This window comes from Drepanopeziza brunnea, assembly GCF_022702325.1.
Source record: "Drepanopeziza brunnea f. sp. 'multigermtubi' strain 214-2 chromosome Unknown ctg10, whole genome shotgun sequence".
Classification (NCBI taxonomy): Eukaryota; Fungi; Ascomycota; class Leotiomycetes; order Helotiales; family Drepanopezizaceae; genus Drepanopeziza; species Drepanopeziza brunnea.
Window position 1 is genome coordinate 2,084,495 of NW_027094073.1, and position 21,074 is coordinate 2,105,568.

Below are 21,074 nucleotides of genomic sequence, written 5' to 3' on the forward strand. Positions count from 1 at the left end.
TGGGGCGAAGATGTCGCTGCAGCCTTGATATTTCCCCGCCGATCTCCGATTGCCACTACCGGTAGCTCAGCAGCCCCGGCAGTGGCTGGCTGGCTGGCTGGCTGGCTGGCTGGCTGGCTGGTGGTACCGATGTCAAACCGCAGACGGATCATGCCCAGAGCGAGATGGACAAGTTGGGTGGTGCTGATGACGCCGCGAACATTGCAAATCGAATGAAAAGGAACTACGGTACCAAAGGGAACGAAATTGGAATGAAAGTCAAGTGCCGAGTAACGACGGTTAGGTGGGTAGGTAGATATAAATAGGCATCATCAGGAAGCTTCGTAAGTGCAACTGGAGAAAAAGTCATTAACCGATAGCTCGGATCGGATCAACAATACGCCTTCACATGCTACCGCTATCATATCGCATAACAGACATTTGGCAAATACCGTAGCTCTACTCCGTACTCACCTACATATCGACGGCCTCGCTTGTACTCGCTATATTCGCTTAGGTGCTTGGTGGTTGATGTTGGTTAGGATAGATGACAAGAAATACTGGCATTGATAGACGAGGATCTCATATCATATCGGTACTTCTATCATACCGGTATCTACCTACCTGCCACCTATATCAACTACCGCTACCTATATCAACAGGCCACAAGGCTCAAGACGCCAAACCTTCTTGTTCGACCCCACCCAATCACCAGCAAATACGGTAATATACATCGTCCGCATCTTATCAGTCTCGAGGATGAACCTTTCTGTCGATGTATTTATTGACCATATACCCTGGACTGTATTTGGATTGCCCTGGTGAGAGAGTATCTCGCGCTGACAGCCGGCAGCGGGCTCTGCCTAGCGTGGGGTACCTAGGTACTCCGTACTCCGTAAGTACCTAAGCAAATCGCAACTTCTTGTCGGTGGGGTAAGAGTTCACGGCAGCCTCAAGTGGAGTCGGCACTTGAGTGCATCTATAAGATACCTAGGTAAGTAAGCAGGACAGGTAAGGTCAGGTTTTATTTCTGTGATTCCCCTCTCTCATCTGCATTCTCTCTTCCTCTATATCTTCGTCCCTCGTCCCTCGTCCCTCGTCAATCTTGCACGATGCCGGTATTCACAGAATCCTCTGCATCTTCGCGGGATCTACGTATCCTTCCCTCCTTTGCATCTCCCCTTCCACGCCTGACTCCAAAGTTCGAGCCTTCAGGGAATGAAGAGAAGTACGAGGTATTGATCGCAGGCGTAAGTCAACCACAACTTGAGCCCCGAGGCCAATATCTCACCTCCCCCGTCTACAGGCAGGACCAGCTGGTCTCTTCCTGCAAGTCCTCCTCGCACGATACGGCCTCAACGACACCTCCCTCCTCTGTATCGACGCGAAACCCACCGCCTTGAAATCCGGCCAGGCAGATGGCCTACAACCGCGCACCCTCGAAGTGCTGAAGAGCCTGGGGCTGGCAGACGAAATCCTCACGGAGGGCTGTCAGATGTGGGAGGTGGCATTCTGGAATCCGGATCAGCAAGGCGGAATCGATCGAACGTCCATCGTACCGGATGTCGCTGTGCCGGCGCGATTCCCGCACGAGGTCACGATCCACCAGGGGCGGATCGAGCGCATACTTGAGGATGACCTGCGCAGGTACTCTGATCGTGGGGTGCAAAGATCCACACGGTTGACCAAGGTTGAAATCGATGAAGCTGGAGACGCCGAGTTTCCAGTCGTCGTGGAAATGGAAGGCCCCTCGGGGCTGCGGACGGTGCGAACGAAGCACCTGGTGGGAGCGGACGGAGCCCACTCGCTGGTCCGAAGGTCGATGGGCTTCAAACTCGAGGGGGAGACATCCGATTTCATCTGGGGTGTTGTGGACTTCGTTGCAGATACCGACTTTCCGGACATCAGGCGAAGAAGTGCTATCCACTCGGACAATGGCAGCGTCATGGTCATTCCGAGAGAGAGAATTGCGACGGGAGAGTATCTGACGCGGCTGTACGTTCATGTGCAAGAGGATGTGATTCCCGATGGCGATATCGCGAGTGAGCAGGGAGTAAAGGGAGACAGCAAGGCCGAAGCAAAAGCCCGGCGAGAGAAAATCACTATGGAAAGCATAATCGCTCAAGCACAAGAGGTTTTCAAGCCCTATCACATCAAACCGAAACGAGCAGACGCGGTAGATTGGTGGGCAGCGTACCAGATTGGGCAGCGCGTATCAGAGAACTTCATCAAACAGGATTCCAAAGGCGTGAACCGAGTTTTCATTGTAGGCGACGGTAAGCTCACCCCTTCCGAGTTGCGTATTGCTTCCTGACCGCCATCAGCTTGCCACACGCATAGTCCAAAAGCTGGCCAGGGTATGAATGTTTCCATGATGGACTCGTATAACCTCTCCTGGAAATTAATACATTCCCTGAACGGACTTACTCCGAGGACGGGCTCCTCAGATGCGGTCCTCGACAGCTTTGAGATAGAACGCCTTACCGTTGCGAGGGAGCTGATTGCATTCGACAAAGAGTTCTCGTCTATGTTCTCGGGAAAGATCGGCAGCGGCGAAGGCGAGGGGAATCTCACCCATGACCAATTTCTGGAAGTATTCAGCACAGGAAATGGGTTCACAAGTGGTTGTGGCATCGAGTATCCTGACACCTTGATTGTGGACAAGGCGACCTCCGAAGGTATAGTTGGGGGAAGTGACTACTTAAGCGGAGTTCTCAGACCTGGCCGACGATTGCTCAATGTTAAAGCGAAGAGACATGCGGATGGCTACAGAAGGGATCTCCAAGACGGTAAAATCTTCATCGAAATGCAGTACTGCTTTCATTCTAACGTGAAGTAGACTTCCCTTCCACTGGCCGATTCCGCATCCTCCAGTTCACTTCAACGGATCTTCTTGATCCTTCCGGTACATCAGCCCTTTCCCTCGCGCACATATCTCGGCTTCTGGGCAGATTTCCGTCTGGAATTATAGAGTTGGTTGTCCTGCACCCGCTTGAACCCGATTCTTTTATGTGGAAAGACGTTCCAGCCATGGTGAAAGAGCGTGCTGAAATGAGCTTCTACAATGGCACCAAGCTAGAAGATGCATACGCAGTATATGGCGTAAGTCCTGCGAAGGGCGCCATTGCGGTGCTCCGACCTGATGGATACATTGGCACCGTCGCCAGCCTGCAGGACACGGAAAGGATTGGGAAATACCTGAAGGGGTGTTTGAGAGAGGTTGGCGATACGAGGGAAGACATCCGTGGGACGAGTTGATGTCGTTCCCCTCATCCGCTCGGCAGGAGCGTTGATTGCTCATTCGACGTTGAACAACGATCAGATTGAAACACGGCGTTGCGTTAGGGCTGACCCGGCGCTGACATTTCGTGCGGTGGGTGGGGTTGCACAACCTTTGGATAAAGTGTTGTGTGTTGTGAGTCGTGACTTTCATTCGCCTCGTCTTACGTTTTGCACATGATACACCTCGTTGTGTATTGATTGCTATCCTGCTCTTTCGTCTTCTCACCTCTCACCTCTCACCATGCAAGGAAGATTTTCGTCGTATGATCTACGGTTGGTTCCACGTACACCCGAGTCGTGGTTCATGGAAGCAGCGCTTTGCATGTGTCTTCCAGTTATCAGCCATTTGGACGGCCGCTACAATCCAACCCCGCACAGTTCGATAGGACCATGCTATGTTATCGTTCCAGGTTCTACCGAGAGGCCCTTCCTCTTTGGGGTGGCACCGGGGTAGGCAAGTACGGTAGGGTGATGGGTGAGGGGTCCAGTCAGTACTAATATCTGGCCATCTCCCCCGGATCTCATCCTTTTCCTTTCTTTTCCTCATCTCGTCTCATCTCCACCTCCACCTGAATCCTGAATCCTGAGCCTCCCAGCCAGATAGATCCTTCTGCGCTTGTTGTCCAACTCTCCTTCTCATTACTCACCACACAGATACTGCTCACCCAGCCTTATTCCATTCCATTCCAAACCAAATCACACCACACCAAACATCCCTTCTCCACTCGAGCGAAGCCATCATCAAACATGGCCGCCATCAACTTCCCCGTCATCGGCTCCCCAAAGCCATCGCCTTCTCCAGCCGACGGTAAGTCGCAGTCACATCCTCCTCCACGACCAGCCTGGCAGTACGATGTAATTGAATGTAATTGACTAATGGTAGGCTCCGTACCTGTCCGGCTTGAGATCCGCCAGCTCCAGAAGAATGCGAAGCAGTGGAACCTGTATCTGTTGGGCTTGGAGGCTTTCAAGAATTTGGATGAGACGAAAGACTTGTCTTACGTGCGTATGTTCAAACGCAGGGGAATCGATCTTACTGATGTGAGATGTAGTATGGTATTGCGGGTATCCATGGGCGTCCTTACAGACCCTGGTAAGTACCAAATTCTGCCCCCCCCCCCCTTTACCCATAGACATCTCTCGATATACTCTCGAAACATATGAAAGAAGACATGCTCACGCAAAATTGCCCATCCTCAGGGGCGGGGTGAAAGGCTCCAATATCGGAGGCTGGCAGGGCTACTGCACTCACACATCCATCCTCTTCGGCCCATGGCACCGCCCCTATCTCGCTCTGTTCGAGCAAGTCCTGTACGGGATCATCCAGGATATTGCTGCAAAGTTCCCGGCGGCCACGAAAGCCCAGTATCAGGCCGCTGCAGCGACATTCAGGATGCCATACTGGGACTGGCCTGCAGCGCCTGCAGACGGGGATTACTTCCCCAACGCAGTCGGCGCCTCGCCTACTGCCACTGTCATTACGCCTACGAGCAACGGGCAGCAGGTGCAGATTGCGAATCCATTGTACTCGTACAAGTTCCACCCCCTCAACCCCGTTGCTGGCGATTTCGTTCCTCTGCAGGGCACGCCTGTACGACCCGTCCCCCGTCCCCCGTCCCCCGTCCCCCGTCCCCCACCCCTCTGACCTCGGCTAATCTGAACTCAGTACCATAGATGGCCCTCCACTCTCCGCTACCCGACCTCTGCTCGCTCCGTCTCAGCCACCTCGGACGAACAGGAAGTCTTCCAGGCTATGGCTTCTCAGTTCGCTGGGCTGCAGCAGAATGTTAACTTGATCTTGAACGACCCGAATTACACTGCGTTCGATGCGTTTAGTAATCATGAGCTGAGGGATGATGGATTGAACACGAGCGCCAGCTTGGAGGATGTGCATAACTCCGTTCATGTTGCCGTCGGGGGTAACGGAGGACATATGTCTATGTAAATCTGTTGGATGCAGTCGTTCTTGACGAATACACCGGCTGACTTCTCTCTTCTAGGCTTGACTATTCGTCGTTTGACCCGGTGTTCTGGTTGCATCATACGTCAGTTGTTTCTCCACCCTCATCGGATATTTCCATGTACAGTCATGTCTGCTCTTTTCCGCTAGTAGGAAGACGTGACTGGATCCATGTGGCGATCTCGTGACTGGAAATCGCTGACTCGCCACAATAGAAACGTCGACCGCCTCTTTGCCATCTGGCAAGCCATAAACCCCAACTCCTACACCATGAATGAGCGCTCTGGCGACGGTACCTTCGTAATCAAAGCCAATAGTATCGAAACTGCAACTACACCACTCGCACCCTTTGCCGACGCTTCGGGCACCAAATACTGGACGTCTCTTGGAGCCCGCAAAACCGAGACCTTCAACTACGTGTATCCCGAGACTCAACGCTGGAATTTTGCTACTGCATCGGAGTATCGGGACAGTGTACTTGACACAGTGCAGCAGCTTTACGGAGACTTGACAGCTCAGTTCATCAACTCTCGTGCTGGTGGCGCTGTGAACTTGATGGCGGCACCTGCTCCTGCTGCAGATATCACCGCGGCAAACCAGGAGTCTAGCACGGCGAATGCTGCGAACAAGCCGGCTGCAGACGTGTCGTCTGCCAAAAGTCCCGAAAAGGATGGCGGTGTTCATCCGTTGCAAAAGATTTTAGCAAAGGTCAAGGATGTCACCCATCACAATCCGAAGCCAGACACAGGGACTGCACGTGGCCTCGACCTCGATTCTGAAATCGGCAAGCGTAAGCCGTCCCTCCCTCTCTGCCTTCTCGCGCTCTCAGCCACCAAACTCGAGCGAGACACCACTAATCTTTCCACAGCCGATGCCACACTTTCCACTCCACAAACAGCGTCCTACACGCAATACATCGTCAACGTCCAGACCCCCAAGCACATACTCGGACAGTCGTACCGCATCCACGTCTTCCTCGGGGAATTCCTCCCCGCGACGCGGACCTGGAACACGCAAGATGCGCTCGTCGGCACCATTGCCGTCTTCGGAAAGAGCACCGCGCCCGACGACGCCAGCGAGACCGGCTGCGGCAAGTGCAAGACGGACGCCGAACGCGGCTGCATCGTCACCGGTACCGTGGCCCTGACAGCCCAGATCCTCGCCGAAGTCCGTAAGGGCAACTGTCCTTCGATGGACAAGGCAAACGTGATTCCCTACTTGACGCGGGCGCTGCACTGGCGCGTGAGTCTCGCGGACGGGACAGAGTTCCCGCGGGAGGAGGTCCCTGGCTTGATGGTTGAATTAGTGAGTACGGAGGTTCGCGTGCCGGCTGCGGGCGGTAGGCCGGTCTTCAGTGGCGTTTATGAGTTGCATCCCGAGGTTACGGCTGGGAGACCCGCTGGGTATGGCCCGGCTGCTGCTGGCGATGGGCCTGCGTGATTGATAGGTGGGTGGGGAGGAAGCTTCCGTGCCTGTGTGCAAATGTGTGTCCCTATCGCGGCCCTCTAGGTACCTTTATGAAGAAATGTCTCTACTCTTGAGTTGTTTGCTTGTAGGTTGAGGGGAGAGATATGGAAGGGGGGAGAAGTAATCCATACGCGTGTGCGTGCTCGCTTTGCTCGGAAACTTCAAAACACATTCATTAAGGTCCTTCCAGCAGAAAGTAAACAGGCCGATAGACCCCTGAACCGACTAAGCGAAAGATCCATGCACGTGCTGATAGGGTAGCAACGATAGGGCGAGCAGTCAACCCCGCCAACCCCACCATCTACATTTCTCTCTCCTCGTCCCTCAGCGACATCCATAACCTTTACAGCGTCATTCCTCTATCTTCCGACAACCCCCTCACGTTATATATTATCAAGATGGCAGATCTTAATCTCCAAGAAATCCACGACCTGCTGGTCAGCGTCGCCCACGAAGCAGGAAGGATGATGCTGGGCGCGACACCCTCGTACCTCTCATCGGGCACGAAGAAGAATTGTATGACCCTAGACCAAGCGGTGAAATAGAAACCTCTGCTAACCTCTCAAAGCCGCCGACCTGGTCACTGAGACGGATCAAGCCGTCGAAAAGATGGTGTCGACCCGCCTTCTCACGTCCTACCCTTCCTTCCAATTTATCGGCGAGGAAACATACTACCCGGGTCAAAAGCTCACCGCGGAGCCCACCTTCATCGTCGATCCTATTGACGGCACAACGAACTTTGTCCACGCCTTCCCCGCATTCTGCATATCGCTCGGCTTCACCGTCAATAAAACCCCTACAATTGGCGTCGTCTACAATGCGTATCTCGACGAGCTATATACAGCAATCAAAGGACAAGGCGCGTTCTTGGCCCGGAATGGAGGGGCTAAGCAGAAGCTCCCGCTGAAGCAGGATCCTGAGCCGTTGAAGGATCTAAGTACGTGCTTGGTTGGAGCAGAATGGGGCAGTGACCGGACGGGCAACAATTTTGCGCTGAAGTGCAAGGTATTTGCGAAGCTGACGGCGTCAAAGGAGGAGGGTGGCGCCATGGTTCACTCCATCCGCTGTATCGGCTCTGCAGCATTGAATCTGGTAGCTGTGGCTAGCGGACAGCAGGACGTATTTTGGGAGGGGGGGTGCTGGGCCTGGGATGTGGCGGCTGGATGGTGTATACTTGTGGAGGCCGGGGGTATCATGGTTGGTGGAAATCCGGGAGATTGGGAAGTGGAGGTCGAGGGGAGGAAATATCTCGCTATCAGAGGGGCGCCGAGCGGGCAGAGGGACATAGTCGAGGAGATCTGGGGGGTCATTGGGGACGGCAGATTGGAGTATGAGAGTTAGAAGAGGAGCGAGCGAACCAGGCTCGGATTGTAAGTTACTCCCTATGTTATGATGCATACCGGTGGCTACGGCGGATCCCGCATGGATGGATAGACACGGAACACATGGTTTTGGATCCGGTCGTGTGTCCGCACCGTGATGGGTTTTCTGCACCGTACATCTCACCCTCTCGCTGGGTGATCATCTAAATCGGGCAGGCGGACAGAGACAGGATGTTGGCTTGGCTGTATGTTTGCTTCATGGACGTGTATGATTTTTTCACATACGCTCTGATCCAGCAATGTTAGGGATATATCTGAGTTTATTAGATACATCGATGGGGAATATGTGGGGGAAGAAAAGATTGTGATAGTAAATAGATAGCTTATAAAGGAAGGAATGATAGAAGGCGGGCGGTTAGCAGGCCTTTTGATGACTATTTAATGGATGGATTCTTTTGAAAAAAAAAAAAAAGAAGTAATAGAAAGAAAAATTAAAGACGAGGGGAGATCAAGGGGGTGTTGAAGGGAGGGCGGCCCTAACGATTAGGTACTAGTACCGGTACCGGTATACAGATTGCGTGGAGATAAGAATAAAAGCTTATGATAAATGTGAACAGATAAGATCCACAAATATCGTGCTCCCATACCGAAATGGCATCACGCTTTCCGTGTCCCCGCATCTACTGGGTGGGCTTACGGATGTACGACCCTTCTTGACATGACCATCAACCGTCCCATGCTGACCATGGCGGCTCCTCACTCACCAGTATCCCCGCGTCGACGAGATGGCGATCATGGATATGCTGTCTGCTGACGGGCACGCTCTGAAGATTATGAGGAATGATGCTTCTGTAAGTACCACAGCTCCAATTATCAGATAAGCCCCAGGGTATCTTGGACGCGCAGAAAGAAAGAGGAATAGCGAAATACTGATTATTGCCACCTAGACCGCGGACCCAGACCATGAGGCGCCTGCGAACTTCAACTACGAAAATGGGATCTTGAGCTGGGAGAAGGGGGAGATCAAGGGCGAGGATATTGTAACGGTTATTCCCACCTTGGGCAGAGCAGCCGAATACACCATCTTCAGCATTGAGCCCTCCCCTCCCCCGTCTGAAGCTCTCCCCGAGTCTGCAGGGGAAGAGAAGCAGTACCCCTTCAAGCTGCGCACGACCAACGCCTTGATCCTGCCTGATGCCTTCCTCTCTGCCTTCCTGTTTTCCGGGTGGCCAGCCTACATGACGGATGCGCAGAACGTATACGTCCTGATCTCTACACTTTCTGGCACAGGTCTGGCTGTCCCGTTCTGGGAGGAGATACTACATCCGCTGTTGCTATCGCTCGGCTTCGAGGATGGTACATACAGTGTTGTGAAGACGCGGAACGCTGAGAGCGTGAGGGAGCTGACGAAGGTCAATTTGATGGTTGCTGCGAATGAGGGGCGGAAGCAGACGGTGGTGATGCTGAGTGGGGATGGAGGTATAGTTGATACGATTAATGCTTTAGGGGAGAGTGAGAGATCGAGGTACGTCCCTGGGACTTTTTCCCCCTGGATTTGTACATCCGGCTGACGGGGCAATAGTAAATATGTCAAACCGACAGTCGTCCAGTTGCCCCTTGGCACAGGCAACGCCCTCTTCCACTCTCTGCACGCCTCCTCCCCCCTCCCGTCCATCTATACCCAAGCCCTCCAGACTCTCCTCCGCGGCACCCCGCGCCCCCTTCCCATCTTCCGCGCCTCTTTTTCCCCAGGTGCCCGCCTCTTGACGAACGAGGGCCAGACCACCAGCCCTCTACCCAAGAACGCCCTCCTGGGCGCCGTCGTCGCAAGCCACGGCCTCCATTCCACTCTCGTCGCCGACTCCGACACGCTCGAGTACCGGAAATACGGCGACAAGCGGTTTGGCATGGCGGCCCAGAACTTGATGTTCCCTCCAGACGGGTCGGCGCCTCACGCGTATAAAGCCCGCATCACGCTTATCAAAAAGGGGGAGGAGGAAGTCATGGAGAGGAAAGAACACGGATACGTATTAGCGGCGATGGTCAGCCATCTCGAGAGGACGTTCACGGTATCGCCGAAGAGCAGGCCTTTCGAGCGCGTATTAAGGGTAGTGCATTTCGGGGCTTTGGATGGGGAGACAGTGGGCGCAATTATGGGGGCTGCGTATCAGGGGGGTGAGCATGTTAAGAGGGCGGACGTCGGATATGAGGCTGTGGATGGGATGCGGGTGACTTTTGAAGAGGAAGGCGAGGATTCAACGTGGAGGAGGTGTTGCGTGGATGGGAGTATCGTGGCGGTCGAAGAGGGTGGGTGGATGGATGTCAGGCTTTTGGAGGAGGGAGGTGAGGTTATCGATATTGTGGCTAATGCATAATCCAGATGGTGGTAGAAGTTGCTAGCCCAAAGGCAGAAGACTATTACATATCAATAATAATGTATTGATCATACAGAAGATCCTCCTCTGGAAATTCGAGAATCGGTAGGCTGCTGGGTTTGTGATTTCGGACCTGCATTCTTATGACCACCCACCTGCCGCTCGCTATTGTCCCACCATCAGTCAGAACCGACAACCAAGTTGAGATTATTCATCTTTGAATTTTGATCATATCTTACTACCCCGTTAACTCAGAGTCGTTTCCTGCTAGCTGCTAGCTAGCTAGCGAATAAGGTGTGACGGAAAGTCTGGATCCTGGAATTTGACGTTTCAGGGCAGGGCACTTGATGTTTGAGATTGTGGAAGGAGAAATATCGGAAGTGGGATTTGGGGATTTGGGGATTTTGATGAGGTGAGATTGAGGAGAGGGAGGAGGAGAAGGAGGAGGAGGAGGAGGAGGAGGGAGAAAATACCTTTATGCAAGGTATACTTCGTAAGTGAATGCACGCTGAGCTGATTTACGAGTAGGCAAGACAGAGACGGCATTATCCCACCCGCGAAAAAAAAAAAAAAAAAGGAGGGGGGGGGAGGGCGTGCGTTAGTTTTTGGGTTTGGTCTGATTTGGTTTCGTAGGCGTGGGCCTCGAAAGAGGTGAAGTCGATGCCGTTGCGGTCGACGAACAAGCCCTCATCGCCATGTTCTCGCTTGAGCTCGTCGTCGTCCGCCGGGAAGAAACGGCCTGCGAAGAAGAGGTGGCTGCGAGCGTCTCCCCAAATCGATCAGCCATCTCCCCCCCCCCCCCCCTCCCCCTTTCCTCCTCCTCTCTATCTTAACCCGGAAAGAATAAATCGCTCGCAGGTGGAAACAAGAGGGAGAGCAAAAGAAAAACTTACATGGTGATGGCCACCGCGGTATCAACAATGAACCTGGTCCTCGCCGTCGGGCTCGCCTACTTCGTCTTGGCCACCCCCATCGCGCGCTCGCCGGTTGTGTGGCGCTGGAAGGACCGGGGCAGCAGCGTGTGGCAGCCGAGCACGCTGGGCCCTTTGTGGAAGTAGGTCACGTAGGCGAACTTCCGGAACCAGAGCCACAGGGCCGGCGTGAGCGTCGGGCCGATCTTGGAGTCCTGGGTGTTGATGAAGAGGCTCGCCTAGTATACTGTGTAGAGAAGAGATGATAGAGGTCAGTCAGTCAGTCAGTCAGTCAGTCTTTCTGCTTGTTTTTTCACGAGACCCCGATCGATCGTGTAGGAAGAAAGGGCAGGCAGGTCGATAGATGGGCGAGGGGAAGCGGAGCGGAGGTGTGACTCACCGTACTGCTCGCACTTCTTGGGGTCGTTCGAAGCCTCGCGGATGCTGAAGAAGATGGGCATGCGCTGGTCCTTCTCGGTGAGTTGGCCTTCGGTGAGCAGAACCTTCTCTGGGTGGGAATTGAGATATGCCAAGAGCTCTTGCTTTGCAGTACTAGGCAACTGCTGTTGGCCACTTAAGCGAGAACGTCAAAATCAACATTAGACATTCAGCTATCATTTCTTAATTACGCAATAATTACAAATCCAAATTAAATCAAAAGAAAAATTATTCTATTTGTTAGACTCCCTTTATTCTTCTCAATTTTTAATCTAGTTATTCGAAAGCGCACGTACCTTAATACTTAGTATGCCAGCCTTCGGCCGCGAGACAAGCTTCAATTCTATCCGGCATACTCTGATACAAATTATCAAACAACGACTGATCTATTGCAAGTACATCAAACATCTTATCAACTTTCGAATCTCAGGTTTACCAGCAAGGAGGAACTCTATCTGCAGATTGGTACGATTAGAAGCAAGCTCGTTCTGGGCATCCAGTGAGTGGTTTTGTATCAGATTAAGAATATGGGGAATGTGACGGATCCCGATATATTCTTGCGCATGTCATGTCACCGATTGGTGGCATGGATTTTCAGAATTATGTTTTCTATTGGATAACTATCACATACCACGGTACAGGCCTAAGTATTACCCCTCGAGGGTGCCTTAAAAGTTTAGTTTCCACTTTAAACCCCCTGTTTTCCCTACCCTCGAGGGGTAATACTTACGCCTGCGACGTAGTACAGTCCTGGAATGTGTAGGGTTGATTGATTGCCAGAGCATACAGCGAGCGATCCTACTTCTGCCGCCGAGTACTGTGTCTCATCCTTACTCTGTGCCTCTTGGCCATACTTGGGTCAGCAGCAGCATAACATGTCCACCGCCATAGAAATCACTACAAACTCAACCTCTCAGTCACAGCTTCGATATTCAGATCAACACTTTCCGTCGTCGTAGCCGTTCAGCCTACTACAGTCGCAGCACAAGAACCCAGCGGCGTTCTCATCCCGGACGAAAACGAGTAGGCATTTAGCTAGAGGGATGAAATCGCGGAGAAGAAGGACGATCACCCGTCTTGGACCCAAAATGCTCGTCGTCAGGAACGTGGAGATAGTAAGATGGAAGCTTTGGGCCGGCAGATATCCTGCTGGACTGTGTACCTTGGACGTGGCATTCTTAGGCATCTTAGCATGATCTGCTGAAATTGAAGTCGGAGCTTGAACCAGAAAGACGGTTTATCAACTCAAGGTAGAGAGAGCATTAGACTGTCGAAGTAAGAGCGATGTATCTGGAGACTGGTAAGGGAGGGCTGAAGTTGCATCTATGCTAATTGCCAAGAAGTAAGATTCGCGTATTGCGTGCCTCTCCTACCTTTGTTTTAAGATTGTTAAGCCTGTGAAAACTTCTATAGGCGAATGTAACGGTCACACTATGACTGATATGTAATTTTTCTCATATATATTGATATATATATCGAATCCAGGCACGACGTGATAAAGCCGCAATCAATATCAAGGTCGAGAGTGACTGACTGAGTCGTGACCCATCTCGACATTCTTTCAGCAAACCAATCGCTTTTGGCACGAACGCTCGAAAAAAACGGAACGAGCAGCCAATCGTGACTCAACTGAAGAGATGTTTCACAGAAGGGCCTGTGCTGATAATATAAACGTTTGCTGAGTTGAGCGAATTTCAACACTTGCTCCCTTCTAGGTATACCGCCGGTACAGCAACAGAAGAAACGGACTAGACCGCTTTAGTAGGGGGGTATTAATTCATTGAATCATTTAATCTACCTATCGGTTCCCAACTGCAAGTGTCCTAAGTGTCTGCTTGTCCATAACCTGAGATAATGATTCTAGTTCTAGGTTCTTTCGCGTCATCGTTGCAGCAAACACCCCAAAGAATTACCTAGGGAGATCTATCTGACCAGCTTCCGCCAAAGTCTCAGAGTCTCTCTGGTCTGCCAATCATTCAATAACCTGTGATTCCCTCTAGTCTAGTCTATTCTCTAGTAGTGAATAGACCTGGTCTACCCTCACGACTTATCTGGGAAGCCAAAATCGACACCGAATTCAGGGTAAACATATCTCACCACCTTCCCAGACTTGGTCAGACCTTCGGCATAATCATTGAGGATCTTCATGTCGGATTCATCCAGTAGAACCAACTCTCTGTTCGACGTGATGCGCTCGGGAGTGACCGACTTGGCGAGAACGGCGCTCCCTCTCGCAACTGTATCCGTTAGCGTCTTTTCCACTCTGCAGTCCGAGGGAGAACTTACTGTGGTAGCTGAGGAGGACGCTACCAGGCGTGATGCCTCTCTTCTCCGCAACCTCAAGGATAGCCTTCTCCTTCATCATCGGACTGCCAGAGCTTCCAAGTGGACTGTATGCAGTAATTAAAATACCCTTCGCTTTGCAGAAATCCACGATCTCTTGTTGTGGGAGTGAGGGGTGGTTCTCAATCTGATTGACAGCAGGCACGATCTTCGCTACCGGGAGGAGCTCCTCGAGGTACTTGACCGAGTAGTTTGAAACGCCAATGGCCTTGACCTTGCCAGTCGCAACCAACTTCTCCATAGCCTTCCACGTCTCTGTGTGCTTCCAGTCTCTGACCAAATCGCGCGAGCCGTCGGGGAGTTTGGGGAATTTCTCGTGGTTTCCTGGTGGTCAAGTAAAGTTAGGATGGAGGTTACCAAAGTGAGGTGGAGGGGTAGTTTTTATTTACTTGCCATTGGGGTTCATGGCTACAGGCCAATGCATCAAGTACAAATCGACATAGTCCAATCCTAGGCTCTTCAAGCTGATATCCAGGTTCTGCTCGACACGGGAGTGGTAGGTACACCAGAGCTTCGTGGTAATGAAGACATCCTCACGCTTGATACCACTTGCAAATGCCTCCTTGAGACCCTCGCCAACTTCATCCTCGTTTCCATAACAGTACGCTGTTGATTGTTGTTGTTAGCTGCTGCACCACTTGTTCGGAAAGAATCTGATAATTACCAGCGTCAATGTGTCTGTATCCTACGGACAACGCATGGGAAACAGCCTTCTTGACCTCTCCGGGACTCGATTGCCAGGTTCCCAGACCCAAAGCTGGAATCTCTGCGCCGGTGTTGAGCTTGAATCGGGTGTCTGCCATTGTGTGGATTGTGATCGAATTTGCGTGAAGAATTTTTTTTTTGGAAGACTTCAGTAACGAACGGAAGGTTGAATGAACACTGAAGACGCTACTTTACCGGTGTTGAACGGTTGAATTATGTCGGTATGTCCGTCCGTCACCCGCTACATCATTAGCCCGCGGGGAGAGCAAGACCCAGTTTTGGCGGGGTATATTTCTATTCCTGGCTTGAGAGCCGACGACACGTGATTATCCCGAGACGTGCCCGCGGTCCAGACCTCTTGTCCGAAGTAAGATGATTGATCACCTTTTTGAGAATGTCTTGAATCTATATGCTTCCATCTAATCGCTCTTGGGCAGATTTATAGGTCAGCACGATATCGTTGCCAAGGGTCGGCCATGTGCCTTTCGTCGTATTTATATTTACTCGCTTCCGCTCGCTTACACCCCTTTAAATTGCCGAGAAAACCCATTCAGCCCCAAGGACGCAAGAAGGAGTCAGCATCACGAGCGAGAGCAAACACAGATTCAACCATCAATCCCATCTCCGGTATTTCTCGTCGTCGCTGAGCTTAGGGAGATACTTTCTCCGCCCTTTTTCCTCCTCTCTTTCACGAGTAATCAAAGTCAAATGGGATATCCAGACTCAGAAATCGCAAGCTGGTAAGGGGCATTTATCGCCCCTGCACAAGGGCAGCCTCTTGTACCACTCACAAGCGGCTGAAGCACACCTTGGAGAAGATTGGCGCGATTGCTTCCAAGAACGAGACCATCCAAGGGTCAAAAGTTGCAGTCACGGATACGATATGCCTCGCATGCGCTGCCGAAGCTGGTCTCGATTCTGACGCGGACTCAGAAGTGCATGTATCCGCGAGAAGTAGCTGAACGCCGTCTCTGCATTTTCGTCGCCATCTTCTCCGATCCAGATCAGAAATCGCTCTGCCTGAGAATATATCTTTCCCATCAAAGACAGCTGTTCACTCTTTTCCTCGTCGACGCCCTGGTTGATACAAATTGCATCGGCCCAGAGATATCTTTCCCTTTCACCATGACGGAGATGCTGTAGAGCAGTGAAGAGGCTTTGGATGATTGGGAGAATCTTGCCGTCAAGTGTGATCTCTTGCGATTTTAACGGATCGCCCCAGACGTATGATATGGCTTCAAAGACAGGGAAAACGGTCAAAAGAACGTGCTCTAATCGGCAAGTGACCTGCTCAGAGCCGTTTTTGGTTGCGAGGACTAGGAGGCTAATCTCCAGGGGATATTATAATCCAGTGAAGGAGTAGGAAAGCATATTGAGGATGTCCAAGAACCGGTTAGTTCCACATGTTCAAAATAGATAGGAGGAAGGATAGTCGCCCTTGATTTTTTGAGTTTCTATCTCACGTACGAGGACCCGCTATACTACGTCCAGCTTCACGCGCCATATAGCATACCTTTGAGTTCCGGCACTATTCAAAACATTTAGGAAAATATCTATACACCTACCTTTATTTCACTATCAGATCCACGTATCGGTCGAACATTATAAACAATATTCCGAGAATAAGCTGACCACGTATCAATTGCCTAATGAAAAAACTAATAATAAACGAACCTCTAATAGATCGACGACACCTACAGATCTCAACACCTAAAATTATTAACGGCCATAGAAAAAGATCAGAGAATATGAAAGCGGAAGCAACGGCGTAGATAAGGGGAACAAGAGAGGAAATGTTGGAAGCCGTTTAGATATATGAGAATATCAAAGAAATATTAGTCAACAAAGCCTTCACCTACAAGTAGAACCCTTTATGATCAAGAAGATAGTCCAGAGAAATCACTTTATTGCTATGATGCCAAGCAAGAGAAAAGTCACTCTGCACGAGGGGAGCAAAGAGACAATTAGATATCAGCGGTTCAGATTTCGTGAAATTGTATTTTTTGACAACTTTCTCTTCTCTTCCATTATCGAAATGATAGCCCCGACGATCAAAGTCTTACTCGGCCAGAATTACTAAAACCTGACGTATATACGACGCACCATCAATCAGCCCATAAGTTTTCCTCGGCGCCAACCACCCTAGTAAACACAAGTGAAGCAGGAAGCGTCGTAGATATAAAACACATTAACGCCACTAGTATTACGCGTATAAGTCGTCGGCCCGTAATGCAGATTGCAGTGACTCCCCGCGACGAAGTAAACGTTAGTACAGCCCGCCGTTGCGAAACAGACGGAGCCGCACGCCCGCAGAGTAGCTGCGTAGGGGCTGCCCGCGCCGTACGCAACCAGGGTGCCCGTCCCGGCCGCGGGGATGCTGTTTCCCGGGACGTTGCAGATGGATCCGGCTGGTGCGGGCGAGGCGAGAGCCGCGTTGGGGCAGGTCGCGCACTGGAAGCAGTCGGTGGTGTAGAGGCTGTAGGCGTTGACGCCGCTAGTGTTGACGACGTACGAAACGGGGCCGTACTTCAGGTTGCAGGTGCTGCCTTGGACGAAGTAGACGTTGGTGCAGGTCGAGGTCGCGATGCATTGCGCGGCGCAGGCTTGGTAGCTGGCGACGTACGGGCCAGTCGAGTAGGAGGTTAGCGCACCAGATCCTGCCTTGGCGATGAAATTGGCTTTGATGCCACAGAGGGCGGTTGACGGCTTTGGGGTTGCTAAAGCTAGCCCCGTGCATGAAGACGTCGCCGGCTTGGTGGATGATGAGGTCGATGAGGCTGTCGTAATCTTCGTCGTGGTGAGTCTCGAACTGGTGGTCGAGCTTTTGGAGGTTGATACGGATCGTGACGTTGTCGTGGCACAGATGGCTGTGGTGGAGGTGACCGTTGGCGCATAAGGAGCCAGGAAGCTCTTGATGATTTGGTAATAATTCATTCCTGGATATCCGGTAACGGCATTATTGTTCTCGGCGTAGGTGGCCTCCCAGAGCATCACACCTCCGAATTGCGTAGCTCCATGATAAGCGGCAATGAGAGGCTTTGCCTCGGAAGCTAAGATGTAGTCATTTGCAGTTCCAGCATAGTTGGATCCAAGGAGACCGATATAGAGTTTTGCGCCCGCACTAGCGCCGCTGTTGACAAAGGTGACCCATTTGTTGTAGTTAAACCCACTCGTTGCCTTGTTGGTGCTGCTGGAGTAGTTGCGAGCAGTACATCCATTTGCCCCGTTGTTGTAAAATTGAATGAAAAGTATATCGAACTTGGCGTTGGTGATCGTTAGTCCCATATTTTGCTCTGGGAGAGGACATTGTGGTGCTCCAGAGATCAGGTAGGTCTTGGAGCAAGAGTTGAGCTGCTTATATTGGGCAAAGCGAACACGGAGTCTGTTGATCGCAGCGATGTAACCGACTTGCGAGTCAGTTGATTGTCGCTCGATGTCAAAATCGAATCCATCAATATCAATCGTCTTCGACGGATCAGCGTTGTTGTATCCTCGGTCCACTAGATAACAGAATAAGTAAAGATTGGCGATTTCAATGTTCAAGATGAATTAGAAAATGACGAGAGATCCTGAACAGCACTTACGTGGACGGACACCTCCGGCAGCCACCCAGCTCGCATTATATGGGCCGTATGCACCCCACAGAAAATCAGCCAGGTATTCTCCGTCCGCCTTCCCATTCAACTGGTAGTTGCCCCCTTCACCACCAAGAGACAGAAGAATTTTCTTCTTCGTTTGCGTTTGGCAGTAGTAAATATCCTCTTGAAGCTGTGGGCATTGCCTGTACAGAAAGTTGTTTGCCGGGTTGTTGACACCATTGTACCCAGGCCCGGTATAATTACCATTCCAGCACTGGTTTCCGAAATTCTCGGCCACCAGTCCATTCGCCAGAGATGGAAAGATGTTGACGAAACCAATTGGGATAATATCGACGCTTGAAGAGTTGCAAAAGTGCGCTAAGGGTTGTTGATTCGGACCTTGCCCCTATATCAGATCAGCATATTTCAAGCCAGCTGAGTCTTATGTCATACATAGTAGAGAGCGAGGTTGGCTTTCGAGTTGAGATCGTAAGTGGCAGTAACCAAAGAAATCATAGAGATAGCCGCGGCCGCAGCAGCAAAAAGTGTGATTGAAAACATCATGCTATAAATGGCGACAAATAACTGGAAAAGATCGTGGTATAGACTGTGCCTGTAAAGATTGTAGCGATTGAATTCTTAACGAAAGGACGCAAACAGAAGTTCGCACGGCAGAGGTCACCGTTGGATTATGAAGAGGAGAAGTGAAGAGAATCGATGTTGGTGGAGAGGGAAAGAAAGGAAGAGACGAAGAAAGGAGGTAAACACATCTCTTAATACTCTTAAGTCAAATTAGAACTTTGTTGCTCACGACGCCCAAGACGGCTGAAGATGGGGCTTAGAAAGAATGAAGGTTGACGATAGGGCTCGGTAAAGAGCCATCAAAGCGCCAGCAACGCCAGGGAGCGGCACAGTAGTCTCCGCCCTGACTATTGCAAGACCGCCGCAATGCTACTCTTTCCTGGAATCTGAACCCTTTCTACCCCAAGTCTGTCAGCCAAAGAGTGGTTTTCCAAAAGCCCAGTGCCCGTGTAGACGAATCATGGTCTATGACTTGCGCCTATTATTCGAGACCCGCTATTCAACATTCTTGCTCCGCTGCCAGGTGACCATCGAATTCTCTTCTTGGACGCAAGATCGGAGTGCCTTCACTCCATCACAGGGAAAATTGGATAGTAGACAATTTCATTACCGGAAGAGAACCCCGATTCGATTGAAGAGCTCCACTGCTGTACTCGGTCAGCTCAATGCTTCTACGACTCCGTAGCTGTCAATGGGAACTTCGCCATCGATTTTGGACTCACTGTGTCAGTGAGAGGCCGGTATGATTGCCACTCCTCATTTCTTCCTTGTTGTATTCTTGAAGTTGTAGGCTAATTCTTTTGGTAGCGGGTGGGTGAGTAGGGGGTTGAAGACCACGAGACTTGACCGACGTCCAAAGAAAGAAGGGGGCGTTTTTTTAAGAGGCGCCTAGATCTGCAGTGTCTGGTTCCTGACTAGACTTCGTTGATCAGGAGGTGGCGCTCGAAGCGATGAATCCCAGCGGCCCTTGATTTCCACTCTCCGAGACCGCGTATTTATTCTGGACCAAAAAAAAAAAAAAACTGATTTTTAAGCCGAGCCCAGTTAGCAAGAGCTTCTGTTCAATACTGTCTCTGACAAGTGCTTACCTTGACGTGAAAGATCGCCGGAATTTTCCATCAAGTGAAAGCGCCGAGAGCTGGATCTGCTTACAAGGAGCGTTTGCGAAATTAGACGAGAGGGTGCTGGTTTGAGAATCTCAGCGATACAAAATTGGTTCCCCATCCATGCTCGTGAATGATTGTACGCTGTCCAATATTTCAAAGATCCGAATGACATTTCGAAGAGAGGCCCAGGGCATCGTCGGAGACTAGCTATAGACCTAGACATAGCCAGTTTTTCGATTTTGCCGACTTTCAAAGATTTCTAAACGCTTTTGATAGTAGAGCGCATTCCCTCGAGTATGGTATATATCATCCTCGGACTGGCATTTGAAATACTCGGCATCGGGGTCGCCGAATGGATGGGGGGGGGGGAGACTTTGGGGCATCGCAGACACCGCCGTTGGGGGACCAGGCTATTTGATAGGTACGGTCGAACTCGAAGAAGTACTGGTCAGGCGCAAAGACGGAATTCTGGACGGAGGCGTAGGATGAAGCTTGATTGAAGCAGCGGAAGAAAGCAGCGTCACGGGTCATGGCAAGCAAGGTACACGTGATTTCGCCCCAAAAACAACCGAGAAGTCATTGCCTCTACTACCGTACTTGATCATCCCACATCACATCAGATGAAAATTTCTCAAATGCCACGTATACTCGAGTACAAATTCTTCCGTGATGGATCTGGATGAACCACCTGGCCATTGCTCATATCGGCCAGCACCGGCCATAGACGCCGATGCACGTCGGGTACACCCACATAATGAAATGGCTGGGATCTCGACCTCTCACACTCCTCCCAGCAAATCATCTGGTATTTCATTCTCGATTTGGAACGACCTGTGTTACCTACAAGATGAAGATGGTACGGTACGGAAGTCAGGAGTCCGCGAGTCCTCCAACTGGAGCTCGGGACTGCCGCCAGTACCTTCCCAAGCACGACGGAGATTCGAAGAAAGCGTAGAAGTTCAACTTCATGTCAAAATCTTCCAAAGAGAGCAACAGCTGGGGGTTTTTGAAGCCGCCAATATGATA

At 51.2% G+C, this 21,074-nt stretch overlaps 7 protein-coding genes across 9 annotated transcripts; 4 read left to right on the forward strand and 3 right to left on the reverse strand.

Annotated features, from left to right (window-relative positions):
• Positions 1-1,091: 1,091 nt before the first annotated feature.
• Positions 1,092-3,237, forward strand: L3040_006246 (uncharacterized protein; the record flags this gene model as incomplete). Its single annotated transcript, XM_007295684.2, has 4 exons — positions 1,092-1,229; positions 1,286-2,255; positions 2,304-2,768; positions 2,819-3,237. 4 exons carry the CDS (start codon positions 1,092-1,094, stop codon positions 3,235-3,237), a joined length of 1,992 nt encoding a protein of 663 aa, XP_007295746.2.
• Positions 3,238-4,008: 771 nt separating this feature from the next.
• Positions 4,009-6,661, forward strand: L3040_006247 (uncharacterized protein; the record flags this gene model as incomplete). Its single annotated transcript, XM_066157057.1, has 8 exons — positions 4,009-4,069; positions 4,145-4,263; positions 4,314-4,354; positions 4,462-4,852; positions 4,928-5,202; positions 5,262-5,306; positions 5,437-6,011; positions 6,090-6,661. The coding sequence occupies 8 exons, from the start codon at positions 4,009-4,011 to the stop codon at positions 6,659-6,661; spliced, it is 2,079 nt and encodes a 692-aa protein (XP_066011348.1).
• Positions 6,662-7,086: 425 nt separating this feature from the next.
• On the forward strand, positions 7,087-8,029 carry L3040_006248 (uncharacterized protein; the record flags this gene model as incomplete). Its single annotated transcript, XM_007295682.2, has 2 exons — positions 7,087-7,204; positions 7,257-8,029. The coding sequence occupies 2 exons, from the start codon at positions 7,087-7,089 to the stop codon at positions 8,027-8,029; spliced, it is 891 nt and encodes a 296-aa protein (XP_007295744.2).
• Positions 8,030-8,795: 766 nt separating this feature from the next.
• L3040_006249 (uncharacterized protein) lies at positions 8,796-10,385 on the forward strand (the record flags this gene model as incomplete). The annotated part of the gene is made up of 3 exons (XM_007295681.2): positions 8,796-8,861; positions 8,958-9,535; positions 9,593-10,385. The coding sequence occupies 3 exons, from the start codon at positions 8,796-8,798 to the stop codon at positions 10,383-10,385; spliced, it is 1,437 nt and encodes a 478-aa protein (XP_007295743.2).
• A 3,389-nt stretch (positions 10,386-13,774) lies between these two features.
• On the reverse strand, positions 13,775-14,880 carry L3040_006250 (uncharacterized protein; the record flags this gene model as incomplete). Its single annotated transcript, XM_066157067.1, has 4 exons — positions 13,775-13,971; positions 14,021-14,401; positions 14,471-14,683; positions 14,742-14,880. 4 exons carry the CDS (start codon positions 14,878-14,880, stop codon positions 13,775-13,777), a joined length of 930 nt encoding a protein of 309 aa, XP_066011349.1.
• Positions 14,881-16,924: 2,044 nt separating this feature from the next.
• L3040_006251 (uncharacterized protein) lies at positions 16,925-18,924 on the reverse strand (the record flags this gene model as incomplete). 3 transcript variants are annotated; one of them, XM_066157073.1, is made up of 4 exons in its annotated part: positions 17,713-17,718; positions 17,777-18,282; positions 18,367-18,766; positions 18,814-18,924. In XM_066157073.1, 4 exons carry the CDS (start codon positions 18,922-18,924, stop codon positions 17,713-17,715), a joined length of 1,023 nt encoding a protein of 340 aa, XP_066011351.1. The 3 variants fall into 3 exon arrangements, with proteins under 3 accessions (XP_007295740.2, XP_066011351.1, XP_066011350.1); XM_066157072.1 differs by lacking the exon at positions 17,713-17,718 and having other exon boundaries at positions 17,833-17,903; positions 17,953-18,282; XM_007295678.2 differs by having other exon boundaries at positions 16,925-18,282.
• Positions 18,925-19,198: 274 nt separating this feature from the next.
• Positions 19,199-19,702, reverse strand: L3040_006252 (uncharacterized protein; the record flags this gene model as incomplete). Its single annotated transcript, XM_066157079.1, has 3 exons — positions 19,199-19,339; positions 19,553-19,589; positions 19,665-19,702. 3 exons carry the CDS (start codon positions 19,700-19,702, stop codon positions 19,199-19,201), a joined length of 216 nt encoding a protein of 71 aa, XP_066011352.1.
• Between the last annotated feature and the right edge of the window lie 1,372 nt (positions 19,703-21,074).